Here is a 16,662-nt window from a genome sequence, read left to right on the forward strand (position 1 = left end):
GAAAACAAAAAGGCCTTGTCAAATGTCACTCAGCTTTTTGGACCAGTTTACTAAGATAGTTTTTTGCTACACATATGCCTTGTAAGCTTCCCCTTTTAAAGCCCTTGAACATGGGGTCTCTGGGCCTTAGATTTCAAAAGGTATCTCAAATAGTGCATTGAAATTACTATTCGTGAATGTCGCTTGAGGTCAATGTTGCGATACATAGGCCAACAAACACCCACCGACTGCCTTGCTGCACATTTTGATGTAGCACATCCCTTAAATAAATTGCAATTTTATGAGTACCACTGTCTGTGTGTCCCTCAGTTCTTTGTGCCTGTTCTCACTCTGTTTGCATTTACTATGTCCAACCAACTCGCCCAAGCGTCATTCAGCATTGTGTGTGTGTCCTTCAGTCATTTGCGTTCGTTCTCGCGCTGTTTGAATAACTAATTATTAAATTCTAGGGCCAAGCCAGCTAACTGAAGAGGCCCTCAAACTTTACTTCAGCCTATGTGATCCTACTCCTCCTATTTTGACACTGACATCAGTCAACTCGTTTTAGAAACAAACAGTTATGCGCAGCAGAAGAACAAGTGTGAATAGCAAGATACAGAAATAAGCGAACTTGAGGCATTCCTTGGAATGCTGCTCCTAAAAGCGTCAACGCATAGCACCATTTTTATTTGTATTGGAGCAGTGACAGCTTTTTTTTCACAATCGCGAAATATCCAAGACGACATATAAAAGGTTCCAAGCTACCTTGAATTCTCTACACCAATGCCACACAAGAAACGGGGTGAAGACAGCTACAAAAGTCTTTGAAGAGTGAGGCTATTGGTCAACACTCTGAATCAGCATATTTCCGCTGAGTATAGCCTGTTGGCACATTAGTCAATTCACAAGAGCCTGGTTCTTTTCAAAAGTGGCTTATCACTCAAGCAGTGTACATGCCGCTCAAGCCTATCAAGAGAGGCGACAATGTATGGTGCTGAGTAAACAGGCTACCTGGTTCAACTCCAAGTCTACAAGGGCAAAGACTCGTCACGGCTACCTGATGTCACTCTTGGCGAGCACACTGTTCTTAGCCTTTAGGGAAGCATCTTCGCCAGAAACTCAGCTGTACTTGAATTTTTACAGTGCCATAAGGCTCATGGAAAAGCTTGCTCAACACAATATTCTAGCAGCCACAACAATTCACATAAACCTTAAGAATCATCCTGAAGAAGTAAAGTCCGACTCTAACCTTCTAAAAGGTTAATATGTTTGGTGCTCCAATGGGGTTGCAACAACCTTTCAGTGGTCAGACAACAAAAATGTCCATATCCTATCTGACTTCTATGACCTCAAAAAAAAAACCATAGAAGTGCCCAGAAAGCTCACTAATGGGTATGCGGTAGGAGTAACACCCCCAAAACCAGTATCCAACTACAATAGGTGGTGTGGACCATTTTGATTTGCGACACAACAGCTACCAGCTCGATCACAGTTTGAAGAGGGGTTGGATTCAGCTATTTCGTTTGCAGTGGATGGATGCCACTGAGGCCAAAGCATTTCACCAGTACCAGTATGCTAGCCACGAAGAGTATACCTATGAATTTTTTTTTTTTGCCTGCTTTTGGAACGTCAACTCATTAACAGCAAAACCTTCAGGAAATACAAAGATATCGGCGCGTTCTAAAAGAAAAAACTGGACGAACAGAAAATGGTGAGCGTCCCAAATGAAGTGCGCTTCATGGGTCGTAAGCAACACCCACAGCAAGGCACGCCAAGGCAAATATGCTGCTGGTGTTCCACGAGGGAGAAGAAGCACACACAAATTATGAATGTTAAACCAGCAGTGTTCCCCTGCCCATCAAGTGTTTTTCTGTTTTTCACAAGGACACAAACTGAATGCAAGCTCCCATGCAATGATAAATTCAGAGCGCCAAGCAGTCTGTGTTGAAAATAAATACTTCGCGTTCCTCTGAAAATACTGATGGGTTACTTTTATTCCACACTTCAAAAACAACCATAGTATTAGTGGGAAACATTTCTTGGGCTCAGTAACTGATGGTATTTACTTGCGTAATTTGTGCACTACTAATTTATTACCTTGTTTAAAAAAGAAACTCACACATTTTACGCTCCTTGCTGTGCCAGACCGCCAGCGTGCATGCGGGTGCAAGCAAGACAGGCTTGGGAAGATCGGCGTGGCCGCATCACAATGTGCGGCTATGAAAGGTGTGAGTGGCAAGAAGGGGATGAAGTGCCCGCCGTTTACCCAGCTCATTCACACTGGCGGTCGCTTTCCTGGACGAACGGTTGCGAGAGCAAACTTCCGGTAACCGCCAGCGCGCGCCAGAATCCAAAACTACCAGATCATTTGCTGTTCGATTTGCCGCTAGTCAGCCGGGCCACATGCGAGAGTGCCGGTTTATTGCCTTTTATCTCCATTTGCCCCTGAACGCTGGCTTTGCTACAGTACCATCGTGCATTGATTGCTTTTAGCTATGCATGCGCCATCATGCCATCCCGCAGCGAACTACAAAACATGAGGTGGGGGTGGGAGGGGATGAGAGCAGTACGAGTCATATGTTTGGAGTCTGCTTTCTCCTGGCCAGCAAGGGGTGCGAGAGAGGAGGGGGGGGGGCATCAGTGTACAATTGCTTGTTACAACCTTTGCAGAATTTTTTTAGCACATGTTTGCAAAATTTCCGCGTAATTTGCGTACCCCCCCCCCCCCCCCCCCCCCTTTAAAGCCTTAATTTAAAGAAAAAGTTAATAACTTGCGTGAGTAAACTGCACATATGGAGCTCATTTTTGCAGTAAAGTTATTCTTCGCCATTTTGCAAGGCATTAGAAAAATTCAAAATTCGCACTGGAAATGTGATTGCCTTAAAAAAGGTTAAAGTTGGCCTGTACTGATAGAAACCGCATTTTAACAACAAAGCTGCCTTCATTGAAACTGACCTTTCACAAGATACAAAAGACCAAAACAAAATAGTGTCTCCACTATGGCTGATTTCGCAAGTGAACTACATGCGTTGACGCAGTTCTTTAGGTGCGAATCCCAAAGGCTAGGGCTGCACCACTATTCCCCACAAAAATGATGCACCGAGTCCTTCTTGGTCTATGTGGCACGAATTTGAACTGAGTGGTGGGAGGATTTTTAAAAGCAATTTTCTTAACAATAAAGGTCTTTTTATTGTATGCCAAGCACTAACATACATCAAAACAGCCAAAGAATCAATTTTTGCAGAGAAGAATAATTGGATAAAGTTGTGCTCTATGTCCCTTTAACATTTTGAAGTCATAAGCAGTCACTACAGCAACAGTCTAGTGAGACAGCCACCCTTTCAAGTACACAGGGTACTGGGTTCAAATCTTGATGTCACTAAAAAGCCAATAGGGAGTTTTAGAATAGGGGGCCCCAAGCTTTGGGGGCCCCAAGAAGTTTGGGGCGTCGGAGTGCGCATGCGCAGAACGCAAGCCCCGCCCTGCGTCTTGGGTTAACGTTAGCGGCGAACGCTATTTCGCCAAAATAGGCAACCTGCAGTGTAGTTTGCAGGTACATGTGGCGCCGTCTCGCGGCCGAAGAGACAAGCACTGAGTAGGCAGCTCGGCGCGGCCCGACCGGCTCCGCTTCCCGAGGAAGGCGCAAACAGCGAGGTTGTGCAGCTTTGCGGATTTTCTGGAAGCTTTACCTCGGCCATCCTACGCCATGGATGTCGGTCGCACTCGGAAAAAAAACCAACCGGAGATACTGTTGCGTGAAGGACTGTCATACCCGAGAAGAGAACGGAGACGTGAAGCTGTTTCGTTTCCCTGCAAGGCCGTACGGGTCAACCCGGCGACTGAAGTGGATCGTCGCAGTGCGTCGTGTCAAGGAAGTTGCACTGGTGTTATAATTCACGTGAAGCTAAGAGGAGAAAAAAAGTATAAATGTGGAGCTGCTGAATGAAGCTATAATATTGAGCGTTCATTAATTTCGCCGCTAGTAGTTCTCTTGCTTGGTATCGTCGAATTGCGGTCGCGCTCTCGCGTTAAGAAGCCGTTTTTCTGGTTCTGTCAGAACAACGGTCTTCAAATCAGGATTCGTCGCGTTCGAAAGCAGGGCTCTTGGTCGCGGTTTTGTCCTATACTGGCACTCAAGTACGTGCGCTCAACGTTAGCGCGTACGTGTCGAGGTACCATGAATTAAAGGCAGCACGCCTCGCGGGGTGAGTCGCAGGTGATTAATTCAGGTCCCACTCCCGTATGTCGTTCCCTTATGTGTTTGCCCGTCTCGCGCAGATTTACATGCTTTGCCTAAGGGGTGAATTGATTTTGCAGTGCTGTGTGTCATACAAATTTGGTTGCATTATATTTGAGTGGTGAAGACTTCTTCAACTGCAGCAAAAATGACAACACAAAAATATGTTCAAAGCACTTTGTCCGTGGTGAAAAGAGTACCATTGAAACGCATCCCGGTTATCTCCCGACAAGCAAGGTCATGCATGAAACTGCCCTAACATTATTAACAACCTGAATTCAGCTGTAAACACCTGGATACCGCGGGAGTCATAAAGAGGCTCACTGTGTGGTTGCTTGGACGTTCAGTCTGGGCTCGATAGATGCAATTCTTTCTGTACACCCACCACTGTTTACTGTGCTTTCGATTACACGCTACGGGAAAAATTCACATATTCACGGGTCCCGTGCATCTAAACTTTGTCCCTTTATGTTTTTCAAAATCTATTTTCCATATCAGTTACCAATGCAAAGCGACGAGACGGTTGCTTACACATGCACTGTACATGCACAAGTTGAACGTCGTACACGTGTTTGTCCCGCTGAGACTGACACTTCGCCGAAATTTCAGTGCCGTCCGTTTCCTTCACTGAGTGCACATGGTTGCTCTCGTAAAGGCGACATCCTTCTTAGAGCTCCGGTCGCCGAAAATACACACCGATGGCATCAATAGGCTTGAATCCGCAATATAAAACAACCGACATTTTCAAATTCGTACTGGGCATGCACGCCGAAAAGAACGACCGCCTACCCAGTACCAAAAAAACATATGGTGGCGGCGCTGTAAGCAGCGCGACAGCGGCGCCGCCTGGCTATTGCAGGTTGCCTATAGCGTGCGCCCCAACGCTGCTCTACGTTCAGGCAACATGGCGGCGCCCGTCGAAGCGGAGCCTCTCACTACAGCACCGATTCGTTGTTGTCGCTGCGCTGTGCCCCACGTTCACGGCAAACGAAAGGCACACGAAGCTATCGCTTTGTCTGATGATGCCCACACCACAAAGTTTTAGCGATAAAACACCCCAGATTTTCAAATTGCTTCTGTGTTTACATTGCTGCTAGGCTTAGCGAGTATACGTCGTTTGACGTCAGAGAGCGCGCGAGGTTCAAACAGGCGTGAGCCCCAACGCCATGGCGGCACCCGTCGAAGCGGGGCCTTCCGCTTCACCACCGATTCGTTGTCGCCGCTACTCTGTGTATTAAGTTAACGGCAAACAAAAGGCACACGAAGCTATTGCTTTGTCTGATGATGCCCTCACCGCGAAAATTTTAGCGATGAAATGCCCAATATTTTCAGATTGCTTCTGTGTTTACAAAGCTGCTAGGCTAAGAGAGTACGCATCGTTTGTTTGCCGTAGAGATGACTTCGTGGGACGTTCGAATGGAGTTTCTCGACTCAGTAAAAACACACACTTATAATTTTTACTCTTAAATCGTATGTGTGCAATAATAAGAGTTTCTGACGATGAAATGAACGCACATTTTAAAATCTTTTTTAAGAGTATCTTTTTGGTTTGCCGTAGTGGCGCTGCAGTCGATAAACGCAAGCCTGGCTCCATTGCGTAGGGGAGACCGCTATTCTAAAACTCACCGGCGCACTCGTACGTAGCGCTGGGGCCCGCTATTTCCTTGGGGCCCCCAAGCGTTGGGGCCCCCTATTCTAAAACTCCCTATTACCTCAAGAAAAAAGTGGGTACAGGACTTCTTTTGGCCAGGTCATCATCATGATCAGCCTGACTACGCCCACTGCAGGCCACAGGCCTCTCCCATGTCTCTCCAATTAACCCTGTCCTTTGCCAGCTGCAGCCACCCTATCCCCGCAAACTTCTTAATATTATCCACCCACCTAACTTTCTGCCGCCCCCTGCTACGCTTGCCTTCTCTTGGAATCCACTTCGTTACCCTTAAAGACCAGCAGTTATCTTGCCTTCGCATTACATGCCCTGCCCAAGCCCATTTCTTCCTTTTGATTTCGACTAGGATGTCATTAACCCGCGTTTGTTCCCTCACCCGCTCTGCCCGCTTCTGATCTCTTAACATTACACCTAACATTTTTCTTTCCATAGCTCACTGCATTGTCATTAACTTAAGCTGAACCCTTTTCGTTAGCCTCCATGTTTCTGCCCAATACGTGAGTACCGGTAAGATACAAGTGTCGCATCCTTTTTTCTCGAGGGAGTGCTATTCAACAAAAAAAGGAGCCTTCTTCATGAACGCTGCGGGTCCTGTACAAGGAATATCAACAATCTCAGTGGTGCACCAAATGCAAGTCGTGGACGGGCTTTCAGTTCGTAACGGGGATACACAGGCTATGGAGGAAGTAGCGATAGCCCTAGCCGCAACGCACTCCGGATCTAAATACATAGTTACAGATTCCCAGGCAGCTTATAGAAACTATATGCGTGGCAGAATCACGCCGCTAACCTGCAAAATTCTTAGTCAATGTAGGACTTCAGCTGAACGGAAGGAATTAATATGGGTACCAGGTCACCAGGGAGTTGAAGGAAACGAGCGCGCACACGCTTCGGCCCGAGCTTTTCTTCCCCGGCATCCTTCTACGTCCTCCCTTCCTGATTCTGGCTCCCCCTCTCCGCTAACGACATATTCAGAAATATTGCAACATTTGCGCCTTGAAAGGCAGACACTCCCGAGGCCCGCTAAGGGTCTCAGTAAATCAGAGGAATGTCACCTTCGTAGGCTACAAACTATGTCTTTCAATAACCCAGCTACGCTTCACGCCATTGAGCCCGAGTCCTTTTCGGCACAGTGCAAATTTTGTGGCCAGAAGGCAAACCTGTACCACATGGTATGGGCTTGTCAGAAAAATGACAGCATTGACATCATAAATCAGCCAACGCGGGAGGGCTGGGAGGCGGCCCTGTCCAGCTCAGACCTCGAGGAACAACGAGCCCTCGTCGCCAGAGCACGGGCAGCGGCTTTCACCAACGGCGTCCCGGACTAGGGGACTAGGGACCCGATCAGCCTTCCCTTCAACTAAGGCATTGTGGGCTTAATAAACATTTTCATCATCATCATCGAGGGATATTGGTAAATTGCCATTCATTATCTGAGAGAACCTGCCTTATGGGCTCCGCCCCATTCTTCCTCTTCGAGTTATTTCCCTCTCATGATCCGAATCAGCGGCCACTACCTGTCCTAAGTAGACATATTCCCTCACTACTTCCAGCACCTCGCTATCAATTGCGAACTGCTGTTCCATTCCTAGACTGTTGAACATTACTCTGGTTTTCTGCATGTTAATTTTTATACCCACCATTCTGCTCTGCCAGTCTAACTCATTGATCATGCTTTGCAGGTGTCCTGAGTGACTTACCAAGGCAATGTCATCAGAGAACCGCAGATTAGTTAGGTATTCTCAATTAACTCTTATCCCCAACTGTTCTCAGTTCAGGCCTTGGAATACTTCCTGTAAACAGGCGGTGAACAGCATTGGCGAGATCGTGCCTCCCTGCCTGACACCCTTCCTTATTGGAATTTTATTGCTGGCTTTATGGTGGACTACGGTAGCTGCCCAGTCGTTGTAGATATCTTCAATATTTGCACGTAACACTCTTCTACACCCTGATTGCACAATGCCTGCATGACAGCTGAGGTTTCCTCTGAGTGAAATGCTCTCTCGTAATCAACGAAGTCTATATATAGGGGTCGGTTATATTCTGTGCATTTCTCTATCACCTGACTGATTGGTCAGGTGCTCAGCTTTAATAGGCACGAAACAATATAAAAAAGGCACCACCTAGGCTCTGAAACTGGGTGTTGAAGGAGCAAAGCAAAGCCTGGGAAGCTGCTCGATCCCACTGAACAACGATAGAGGATTGGGGTAGGCTGGTCAAAGTGCAGACACACTATGTGAAACTCTAATGTACCCACTCACCAAACACGACTGTGCACGCTGCATGCCACTATCTCCCATGCAGATTTCATTAGCAACCCTTGGCCCTCCATCCCCAGTAGTTGTGAAAACTAAGGAAATAGCTAGACCTGCAACTTAGCAGAAAGTACTTAAAATCTACAGGTTGTGCTTTCAAAGTTAATCTGGCATGCTTAACGCTGCAGCCTTATCTGGTGAGGTTAGCCTAGCTGTGCTGCCTTAAGAGTGACGAGGAAAAAATGGGACTTGGAAGTAAAACTTTGTAGAAAAGAAAATATGGACATAAAAGAGAACAAGAAACACCATGAAACACATACCAACTTACAAAGGTTATTCGCTTTCTTTTTTTTTTCACCCAGCAACAAGCATGTGCACAATTCCCAAGGATGCAGAAAAAAAAGCTGAGATAGATAACAGAAGCCGTTTAAATCAACACGAGCTATATGACATATGCGAGTCTCATTTTTGTCTATTTACAGAATAAGAGCTTTAGCTCTTACAGTAAGATACGACTTAAAAAAACAGCAGTTGCTGACATTAAGCAACGGTCCGAGGTGTCCTGTATTACTCCACTAACCACTCAGAGCAGAAAACGAAATCATCTTTTTAATGTTTTACTATATTAAACAAACCAGGTACCAGAATTCTGGAGCTTATAATTTTTTTTTTCTTGTGATCAGCTTCTTGTTTAGTTAACAAGAAAAGTTTAACAACAGACTGCTTTTTATCGTGGTCCTGTGTGGCGGTCCTGAATGTGGGTGGAGCTTCGCTGCAGACTTAAGCTGTATCTGACTATAGCTGTTACTTTGTAAGGAAGTTCAAAGCTCAAAACTAAGCAGAAAAAAAGCAGACAAGATCGCACTGCAACAGTAATTTCAATATATGCCAAATGCTGCGCCATGGCAGCAACTGCTATTCGCAAGTTTCAGGGGCTTTAGTGAGTTCCACCAAAACAAAAAAAAAAACGATATGGCTGCCTGACTGGTGATCACGCAGCCACTCTTTCTAGCCCAGTGCAGTGCTGTGCAGCACTATCTGATGCTGCATTAAAATGTCCAGGTAATTTACCCACCCTCCAACATGGGGATGCATAATGTCCCACATTGGTGTAACTGAGACAAGAGTGTGCTGCCTTGCTAAAGGTGAAGAAGCTTTCAATGCAGCGCATGGTGTGTGTGTTGTAGTGTGAAAACATGCAGGACATTGTCTATCATGGCACAAGCCCTCACAGCAAACATCACAGCTGTGACCGAAACCACCCAACAAAGGCGAGGCAATATGTTAAGCAAAACATTTGGCTCCTGACGGCGTGGTGCCACAGGGGCAACACATACTGAGACAGCTCTGACCATGAGAATAAAAGCCGCAGGGGAACACACAACACTTGAGTGAAACAAATGTAGAGGCCACAATCACTCCAGCTAGGCCACACCTTTCAACATTACAAGCATGCACAAGTTTGCTGAGGTGATTTGTCGAACAGAAACAGGCAGAAAAAAAAAAAAACGAAAGAACGGGCACAGCAAGGTTGTAGAGAAATGACCACTGATAGAACTAGCTTTTAGTTCCGCCATCAGAGTTAAAATGTCTGCCCATTGGCTCCTTGTTTTGTTTTTGTCCTCAGATCTCCAGACACAAAATTTTCAGTGTTTGTCCAATCCTTCAGCAGTCGCAGACTGCAGCATTTCAAGATGTAGCAAAGTGCATATTAATGCATGCAGTATGTATGCACACCGGCTCACAGCCACTGGCCCAGTTTCCCACCTTACTTCTACACATACGCCGTTGCATCTGGCTGCCTAGACAAGCACAACACAAAGAATAGTGGTCTAGGCATAGCAAAGCACAGGTATAAAGCAACAAAGACAGCCCACAGTGCGCATTTCAGCCCCAATGACTTCTTTTCGAGCACCATCAGCACCAAACATTTTTCTCGCATCTAATGCTTCAAGACGTAAGAAGTTACAGCTTGTAAAAAACTCAACTACTAGTACTTCGGGGTTAAAAATGATTGTTGCTGCCAGTACCGCCTGCTCCATACCTCCGTAAAAGTTCTGCTCAAACTTCTTAGTGCGAACTGGCAACTACTGATTGTAAGCACTGCACATACTGAATCAGGCAAGAAACAGACATTTTTCGTTTCTCAAAAAGCACTTGTACGGTCAAGTGGTCGCTGCTGAAAAGGTTTCCATCAAGGCTTGCATGCAACTTGCCTCTGTGAATATCATTGCTTGCTGGCTGCCCACTGGTGGTTCTAAAATTACTAGGGTTGAGATGCACACTACATACCGCCACAGCCTTGGTCACAGGCTTTCCAAAATGAGGTTTGATTATCCATCCTTTCTAGAGCTTAGAATCTAGACAGATTTATCTCACCTTCGACCAGATAGTTTAAGCATTGAGGTAGACAGAAAATGCAGTTGCTTTTATGTTTTCTGCCCGTATTGTACGCTTTCCATGTGTCATATGGATATTTTATAACTCTTTTGACATGGCTGTGTGCTAAAACGCAAATATCCCACCAAATGTACTGCATGATTTTACTGACAAACAGAAGCTGCAGCGGGAGACATTCGACCAAGTCTGACGCTATGAGACGGTATCATCTCTCGAGCAGTACTGGAGGAGACTGTGTGTGGCAGCAACACACTAAGTCAAACTTGCAAATGAATTGCGCTACGCTCTCACAACAAATCATGCAATTTATTAATAATACAAAGCTAATTAATTCCGCTCTCACCTGGTCCAACTTGAATACTCGTAGACTTCTTTGGAATAACACGTATCATTTCTCCAAGGTTGTTATCCTTTATAACTTGCTCCGCACATTGTGCAACAGCCTCAAATGACTTGCATAATTGCAAAAGAAAAGAAGATCAGTAAACATGTAATTCTTTTCTCAAAGGATCTTCAGTTGATGTAAGCGTCACGCCAAATGGCACAAGAGGAAGCAGTTTTTTGGAAGGTGCTACCTAGTCATTTACCAATGCAAGTGTTTAAAAATAGAAATAGAAACAGTTGGAATTGCAATCAGCATGAGTAGTTTTCATACAAATTTAAATAGTTCCAAAAAAATAATGCCTGCACCCATCTTTTCTAACTCTGGAGGGGAAAAGTGAAAACTATGTTGGTTCAGCTGACACAACCACCTTTGTGATTCCTAAACCCCATGACATGGCCTCATTTTTGCCATACAGTGAGCAGAAAGAAACAGAATTAAATGCCTAGACAAGTTATCAACAGCCATGGAAATAAAGCGACAGCTCGCATGTATGGGTTTCACATCTAGAGTAGCTAACGAATACTATCTTAACAACAAAGAAAATGCTGTGCAAGAATATTGTAAACGTCATGTCCTGCTGATTAGCGTTCCTATGCCTCCCGATTCTAGGCTGACCCAATCCCCGCTCAGCGTGGGTATGTGCCATTACACGCCAGGAGAATGCCACAGCATTGTGTTTTATTTTGCACAAGCTGTATGGATGGCATGAAGAAATTAATGGCCTAGTAAATAATAGCCTAGTAAGAGAGAGAAAACATTAAACCCTTTTTACCACAAGTACACATATGGTAAGCTGCACTTATTTCGATGCTCAATGCGCTGAACTTCCATGTCATGACTGCTGAGTGTTATTTCGCTCACATGAAGGCTATGAAAGATCCAGCCAGCAGCCGGGAGCACGGAAATTCTCCTGGCTGCTGGATGGATCTTTTCGTGATAGCCTTCATGTGAACGAACGAACTACCAGCAGTCGCGGCATGGAAGTTCAGCGCATTTAGCACCGAAGTAAGTGCAGCTTACCGTATCCGTACTCATGGAAAAATAATAACAATGAGAACAAAAAAACTAAACGACAGGGCATGGAGCGACAGGGAGAGTTTCAGCCCAGAAATTCTCCCGGCTGCCGGTAACAGACACTGGCTTCACCTAGAGGCAGAAACGCCAAACGACAAAACCGCAGAACTGCGGCAGCATACCTCGCAAGCATATACGACGTCTGCTCCCCGTTGGGCAGCCATCATTGCCAATATACCAGATCCGGTACCAAGATCCAAAACTTTAACTTTTTCGCCCCGTGCTCGGACGCTGTCAATGGCTTCGCATAATGCGAGATGGTACTTGCGATTCTGGGGGAAGAATGAAATGATTACCAACCTGCAGTTACCTGGAAAATGTGCGTTAAGAAAGCAATGGTGAACAAAAAAAAATGCCCATTACCCTTTCTCCGTCATGCAACATATCTCCGAAGGCGCTCCTAAAACAACAGAAACAGCATCAGCAACACACGCCACAAAAGACAACACGAACGCCGGTGGAACGCCGGTGGATTACCTCGCGACGTCTTGGTGATGATCGTATTCATCAGTCGGAGGCTTCCAGTCCAACACGCCCGTCATTGGGTTTGTTACCCAGTACAGATCATCCATCGTTGGAACAATAAAAGGTAAGTACCTGCAAGCTACAACCAAGATTAGAATTCTGACCTACTAGTGCACCGTCAATGATCTGGTTATGAACGCGGTGAGAGGACAGCAAGACACAACACGAGCGAGCGCTACTTCCTGCCTCCGCGCTGTTTTCTTAACATCAGCTTGCACCAACTAGCCCACCTACAAACTGTCATCAAAGATTGAAAAGCTGTGTAAGAGAACAATCGCGTGTAACTTAGCGAATCACCCAGCCAGACGTTCAACTTACCGGACCAAAGCGCGCCACTGCGCGTCTCCGCGTGTTCACGGAGGAACTTCAGGCATAGCTTTATAACTAGATAGTGTGCCCATAGATCCGTCCGGGGGCGGAGAGCGGGTTGTTTTAGCGATGGAAGCTCAGAGCGGCACGAGAGGGCGCTGTGTGAAAGAAGAGTGCTATGAGCGCGGAGCAGACAGCTTGACGAGCCGCCTCTGTCGCCGCAATTCATGTTGAATTCGTCATCACGGCGCAATATTTGGCCTGCTTACGAAGGCGGTTATATGAAAACTTTGCTGTTAAGTCTTCGCCTAGTATATCAGGCCATGGCTGTGCACGCCTAATGATCGTAGGTCTCGAGAAGTGTGGGTGGTGCGCAGGAAGACTGCTACGACCCTGCAGCGTAGTAATAACGAATGCTGTTAAGCTGCCATAATTGTGGGAATTTTATTTCTCAGACGTTTATTTAAACGCTGTCATTATGGTCGCTTAGATTATCAAACACGCAGGTTTGCATGGGCTCTGCAGGAAGGGCAGCCTGCCCGTAAATATGCCTGCATAATTGAAGATTGAATTCTTATCAGTTCGTCGACCTCGGCGTAGACGATTACAGAGTTGCATAATTCGTGGCTGAATCAAGTAAGTATCGTAGTAAAACTTGCTACGAGACAAAAGTTACCACTGTATACGCAAGCTCTGTGCTCAGTTTTACCGCAAATGGGCCAGGGGTTGAGGCGAGAAAAGTTTTTTAAATCTTCATTATAAAGATGCACAATACTGTATATTTAATAAACTTTTTATGCTATTACTGCTAGGCTTCTTAATTATTGAGCAAATGGTGCAGCTATGGTGTTACCGACTAAAGTGATCAGTGTGCTGTAGCAATGATTTGTTCTTTTCAAAGTTGTCAATCCTCCTGCTAACGCGCCGGGCAAAATGGGTATTTCTGAGTAAAGAATAAACAATTTGTTAAATTTTAACGTTAGCCCGGCTAGGAAGTGGTGCCGTGTAGGATTATCTTTGCGCGCTGCCAAGCGCGGCAGTGTCTCTTGTCGCGTCGACTGTCCGCCTTTCTCGTCAGTTCACATTGTCCCATGGCACGTACGACAGCAAAACAACGTGACTTGGCAGGAAACAACGCACGAAACGTAGTACAGAAGCAAACGCCATATTCTCTTCGCAGCGCGAGCGATGCGGCAGCAGTCCTCTTACAGCCAGCGCCATCTGCCCCTTTCATCTCTTCGTCAACCACCTCGACTTCCACCGCTCCGCGCGGCGGACGGCACACTTGCCTATTTTAGAATAATGCTCGCCCCATGCTACAGCGTTCATACCAACGCCAACGCTGTCAAAGCTAGCCTTGGAGGAAGGAAAATCCATGAAGCTAGCGCTCTTTTTTGCGCAGCCTGCATCCGTGACAGAAAATAGTGCGTTGCTTGTGGTGAGCGAAAAATAACAAATGCTTTGCCGACAGGCTTCGTGTATAATACATTTGTCATGCATCAGCGTGACAAAAAATTCAGGGGGCACTTTGACTGTCTAAAGTGCGTAGAGGCGAAAGCGTTTTCCGCACCACTTTGACTGCTTCTGTGGCACTGGTGGCGTCACATGTAATTCAGTACTAATTACTAAGCGATGACAAATCACTAATTAACGGTTAATTACTGATTAATGCCTGAATACTAATCAACTGCTAATTAATGACGCTTAAGCTTCGCCTTTAGGAGTGGAACGCGACAGCGTGTTGTAGCGCTGCCAGGGAGTCCACGGAACGCCACCACCCGTTCGGCGCGATGCCTTGCCCTTTGAACGCAACGCTTTTTGAGGAAAGGAAATGGCGCAGTAATTCTCTGTCATCTCGGTGGACACCCGAACTGCGCCGTAAAGGAAGGGAGGAAGTGGGAGTGAAAGAAGAAAGAGAAAGAGGGGCCGTAATGAAGAAAATGAAAATTGTATTTGAGGAAAGAAAATTACGCAGTAAATGTTCACATATCTCGGTGGACACCCGTCAAAATTCAGGGGGGCACTTTTTTGACCTAAGTGTGGTCACGAATGTGTGGTTAAGAGTGGAACGCGACAGCATCTTGCAACGCTGCCAGGGAGTCCACGCCATTGCCCATTCGGTTCTACGCCTCTCTCGTCGGTAAATTGGTTTTTGAGGAAAGGAAATGTATCTGTCTCTCATATCTCGGTGGACACCTAAACCTCGCCGGAAGGGAAGGGAGGAGGATAGGAGTGAGCGAAGACACCGTATTCAATTGACGCGCCTTTGTTCATTCCAAACCATCGAGCTGGCATGGCGGAGTGGATTTTCTTCACACTTTTCTCCCAGGGGGTTGTGTGGAAATGGCATGGAGGAAGGAAAGGGCCTCTCCATGGAGGAAGGAAAAAAATTTTCCTTCCTAAAGGACCTCTCCTGCTCTGCCCTATCTAAAAACGTCTGCTCCTGCAGCAGCAAAACAAATATCAAAGCCGGCGTTGGCTTTGATATCAGATACAGGCAAACAAAATATAAATATTGTAGATGAGTAACATATAAGTTAATATAACTGAACTTTATGGACATTATAAGTTATATATTGTGTCGTATGGTTGCGGTTACTAGTGCCACCAAGCGCCCAGTCACCTTTTGCTACTCTGTAGCTTTGTGCCTGTGAGAGTTCCCGCGAAATGTCGGTCGCGCAAATGCGTGTGCTTTGTCACCTTTGAAATGAGTTTCGACTGGGTTTTTGTGAGCTGATGAGCATCTTATCACTGTCTGATGTCAGACAGGTTTTTCGGAAAAGGTATGCAATCCAGTGTCATTTTAGACTTTGCGCTTTCAAAAACAGCTCAGCGGGTTTCGATGTGCGCTACGGCTTGAGTCGGTTGTTGGTGTGATTATGTGTGGTAATGAAGTGAACATGTGAAAGATCCAGGCTGTTGTGACTTAATTAGTCACCTAGAATTGCGGTCGTTCTGACGATAAGAGGCCATTTTTTACTGCATGGTGCTAGCAGTGTTGCTCCGTAGTCCTTGTCCTCATGCTCGTAAACGTGCTCATTTGGTATACTGTGCTGAGAAATACTGCATTCGAGGTGGAGTTCAGGATACAAGTGTCGTATGTGGGTGTTTAAGGCTTTTCCAGCTGATCGTTTTTTGTTTTTTGGTTTTTTTTTTTGCAAGCATGTGGCTATTGACTGAGCGCTTACTGTATTTCGTTCTTCTACCGGCAGTGTTGGGGTGGTGATTTACAGTGATTAGAGGCTCCTCAAACCCTTGGTTTTCGGAGTGCTTGCTTGTACGCATGTTTCTGTTTTTGGTGTGTGGTACACGTTTGGATAACTGCCGCCTCCGTAACCGTAACTAGCGTTTCACGTTTGTGCATTGGTCAGCACATCTGTCTAGAGCGGTTGAAAGGCCAGCTTTTGGCTGCATGCGCGACGCCTGCCGTTGACGCCTGGTTTGAGGTAGACTGCATAGACTGCATCTGAGCATGCGCCGCCACACTTATGACACTACCTTCATATTTGTCGCAACGCTGGACCGCAGCCGCGATCGCAGACGATTGCGGCTGCTGTCCAGCGTGGCGGTAAAGATGAAGGCAGTGTCATCAGTGTGGCGGCTCATGCTCAAACATGACACCATGTGCTCAGATGCAGTCTATTCCAGAAAAGGCGTTATCGGTAGGCGTCGTACATGAAGCCAAAAGCTGGCCTTTCGAGTGCTTTAGACAGACGTGCTGACGACTGTCACGTAGCAGGTGTGAGCAATGTTTGCAGATGCTAATAGAACCAGATAGAAATTCTGTGGTTTCTGTATGGTTTATATTCGTGTCTGAAAACTTCAGTGG

General features: G+C 46.1%; 2 protein-coding genes across 8 annotated transcripts in view; one reads left to right on the forward strand and one right to left on the reverse strand.

Annotated features, from left to right (window-relative positions):
- LOC149351071 (protein arginine N-methyltransferase 7-like) overlaps nt 1-12,902 on the reverse strand; it is a 63,610-nt gene extending 50,708 nt beyond the window's left edge. Inside the window, exons 1-6 of one of the 3 annotated variants that reach the window (XM_089580277.1) lie at nt 12,843-12,902; nt 12,477-12,603; nt 12,363-12,399; nt 12,122-12,271; nt 10,884-10,992; nt 2,246-2,335 (exon numbers count right to left, since the gene is read on the reverse strand). In XM_089580277.1, the coding sequence (XP_089436403.1) occupies nt 2,246-2,335; nt 10,884-10,992; nt 12,122-12,271; nt 12,363-12,399; nt 12,477-12,571 (481 nt within the window). In that variant the 5' untranslated portion in view covers nt 12,572-12,603; nt 12,843-12,902. The remainder of the gene's footprint in view (nt 1-2,245; nt 2,336-10,883; nt 10,993-12,121; nt 12,272-12,362; nt 12,400-12,476; nt 12,604-12,842) is intronic. The other 2 variants (XM_089580275.1, XM_089580276.1) reach the window with 2 other exon arrangements.
- Nucleotides 12,903-14,944: 2,042 nt separating this feature from the next.
- mus101 (mutagen-sensitive 101) overlaps nt 14,945-16,662 on the forward strand; it is a 29,844-nt gene continuing 28,126 nt past the window's right edge. For 2 of the 5 annotated variants that reach the window (XM_089580281.1, XM_089580284.1), the window contains exon 1: nt 15,459-15,616. Coding sequence is in view for 2 of the 5 variants with exons in the window: in XM_089580280.1 (XP_089436406.1) it covers nt 15,854-15,934 (81 nt within the window). In the remaining 3 variants the exon portion in view is untranslated. Of the gene's footprint in view, nt 14,974-15,458; nt 15,617-15,666; nt 15,935-16,662 lie in introns of those variants that run through there. The other 3 variants (XM_089580280.1, XM_089580283.1, XM_089580282.1) reach the window with 2 other exon arrangements.

This window comes from Amblyomma mixtum, chromosome 3 (genome assembly GCF_055824585.1).
Source record: "Amblyomma mixtum isolate Tamu chromosome 3, ASM5582458v1, whole genome shotgun sequence".
In the NCBI taxonomy this organism is placed as follows: Eukaryota; Metazoa; Arthropoda; class Arachnida; order Ixodida; family Ixodidae; genus Amblyomma; species Amblyomma mixtum.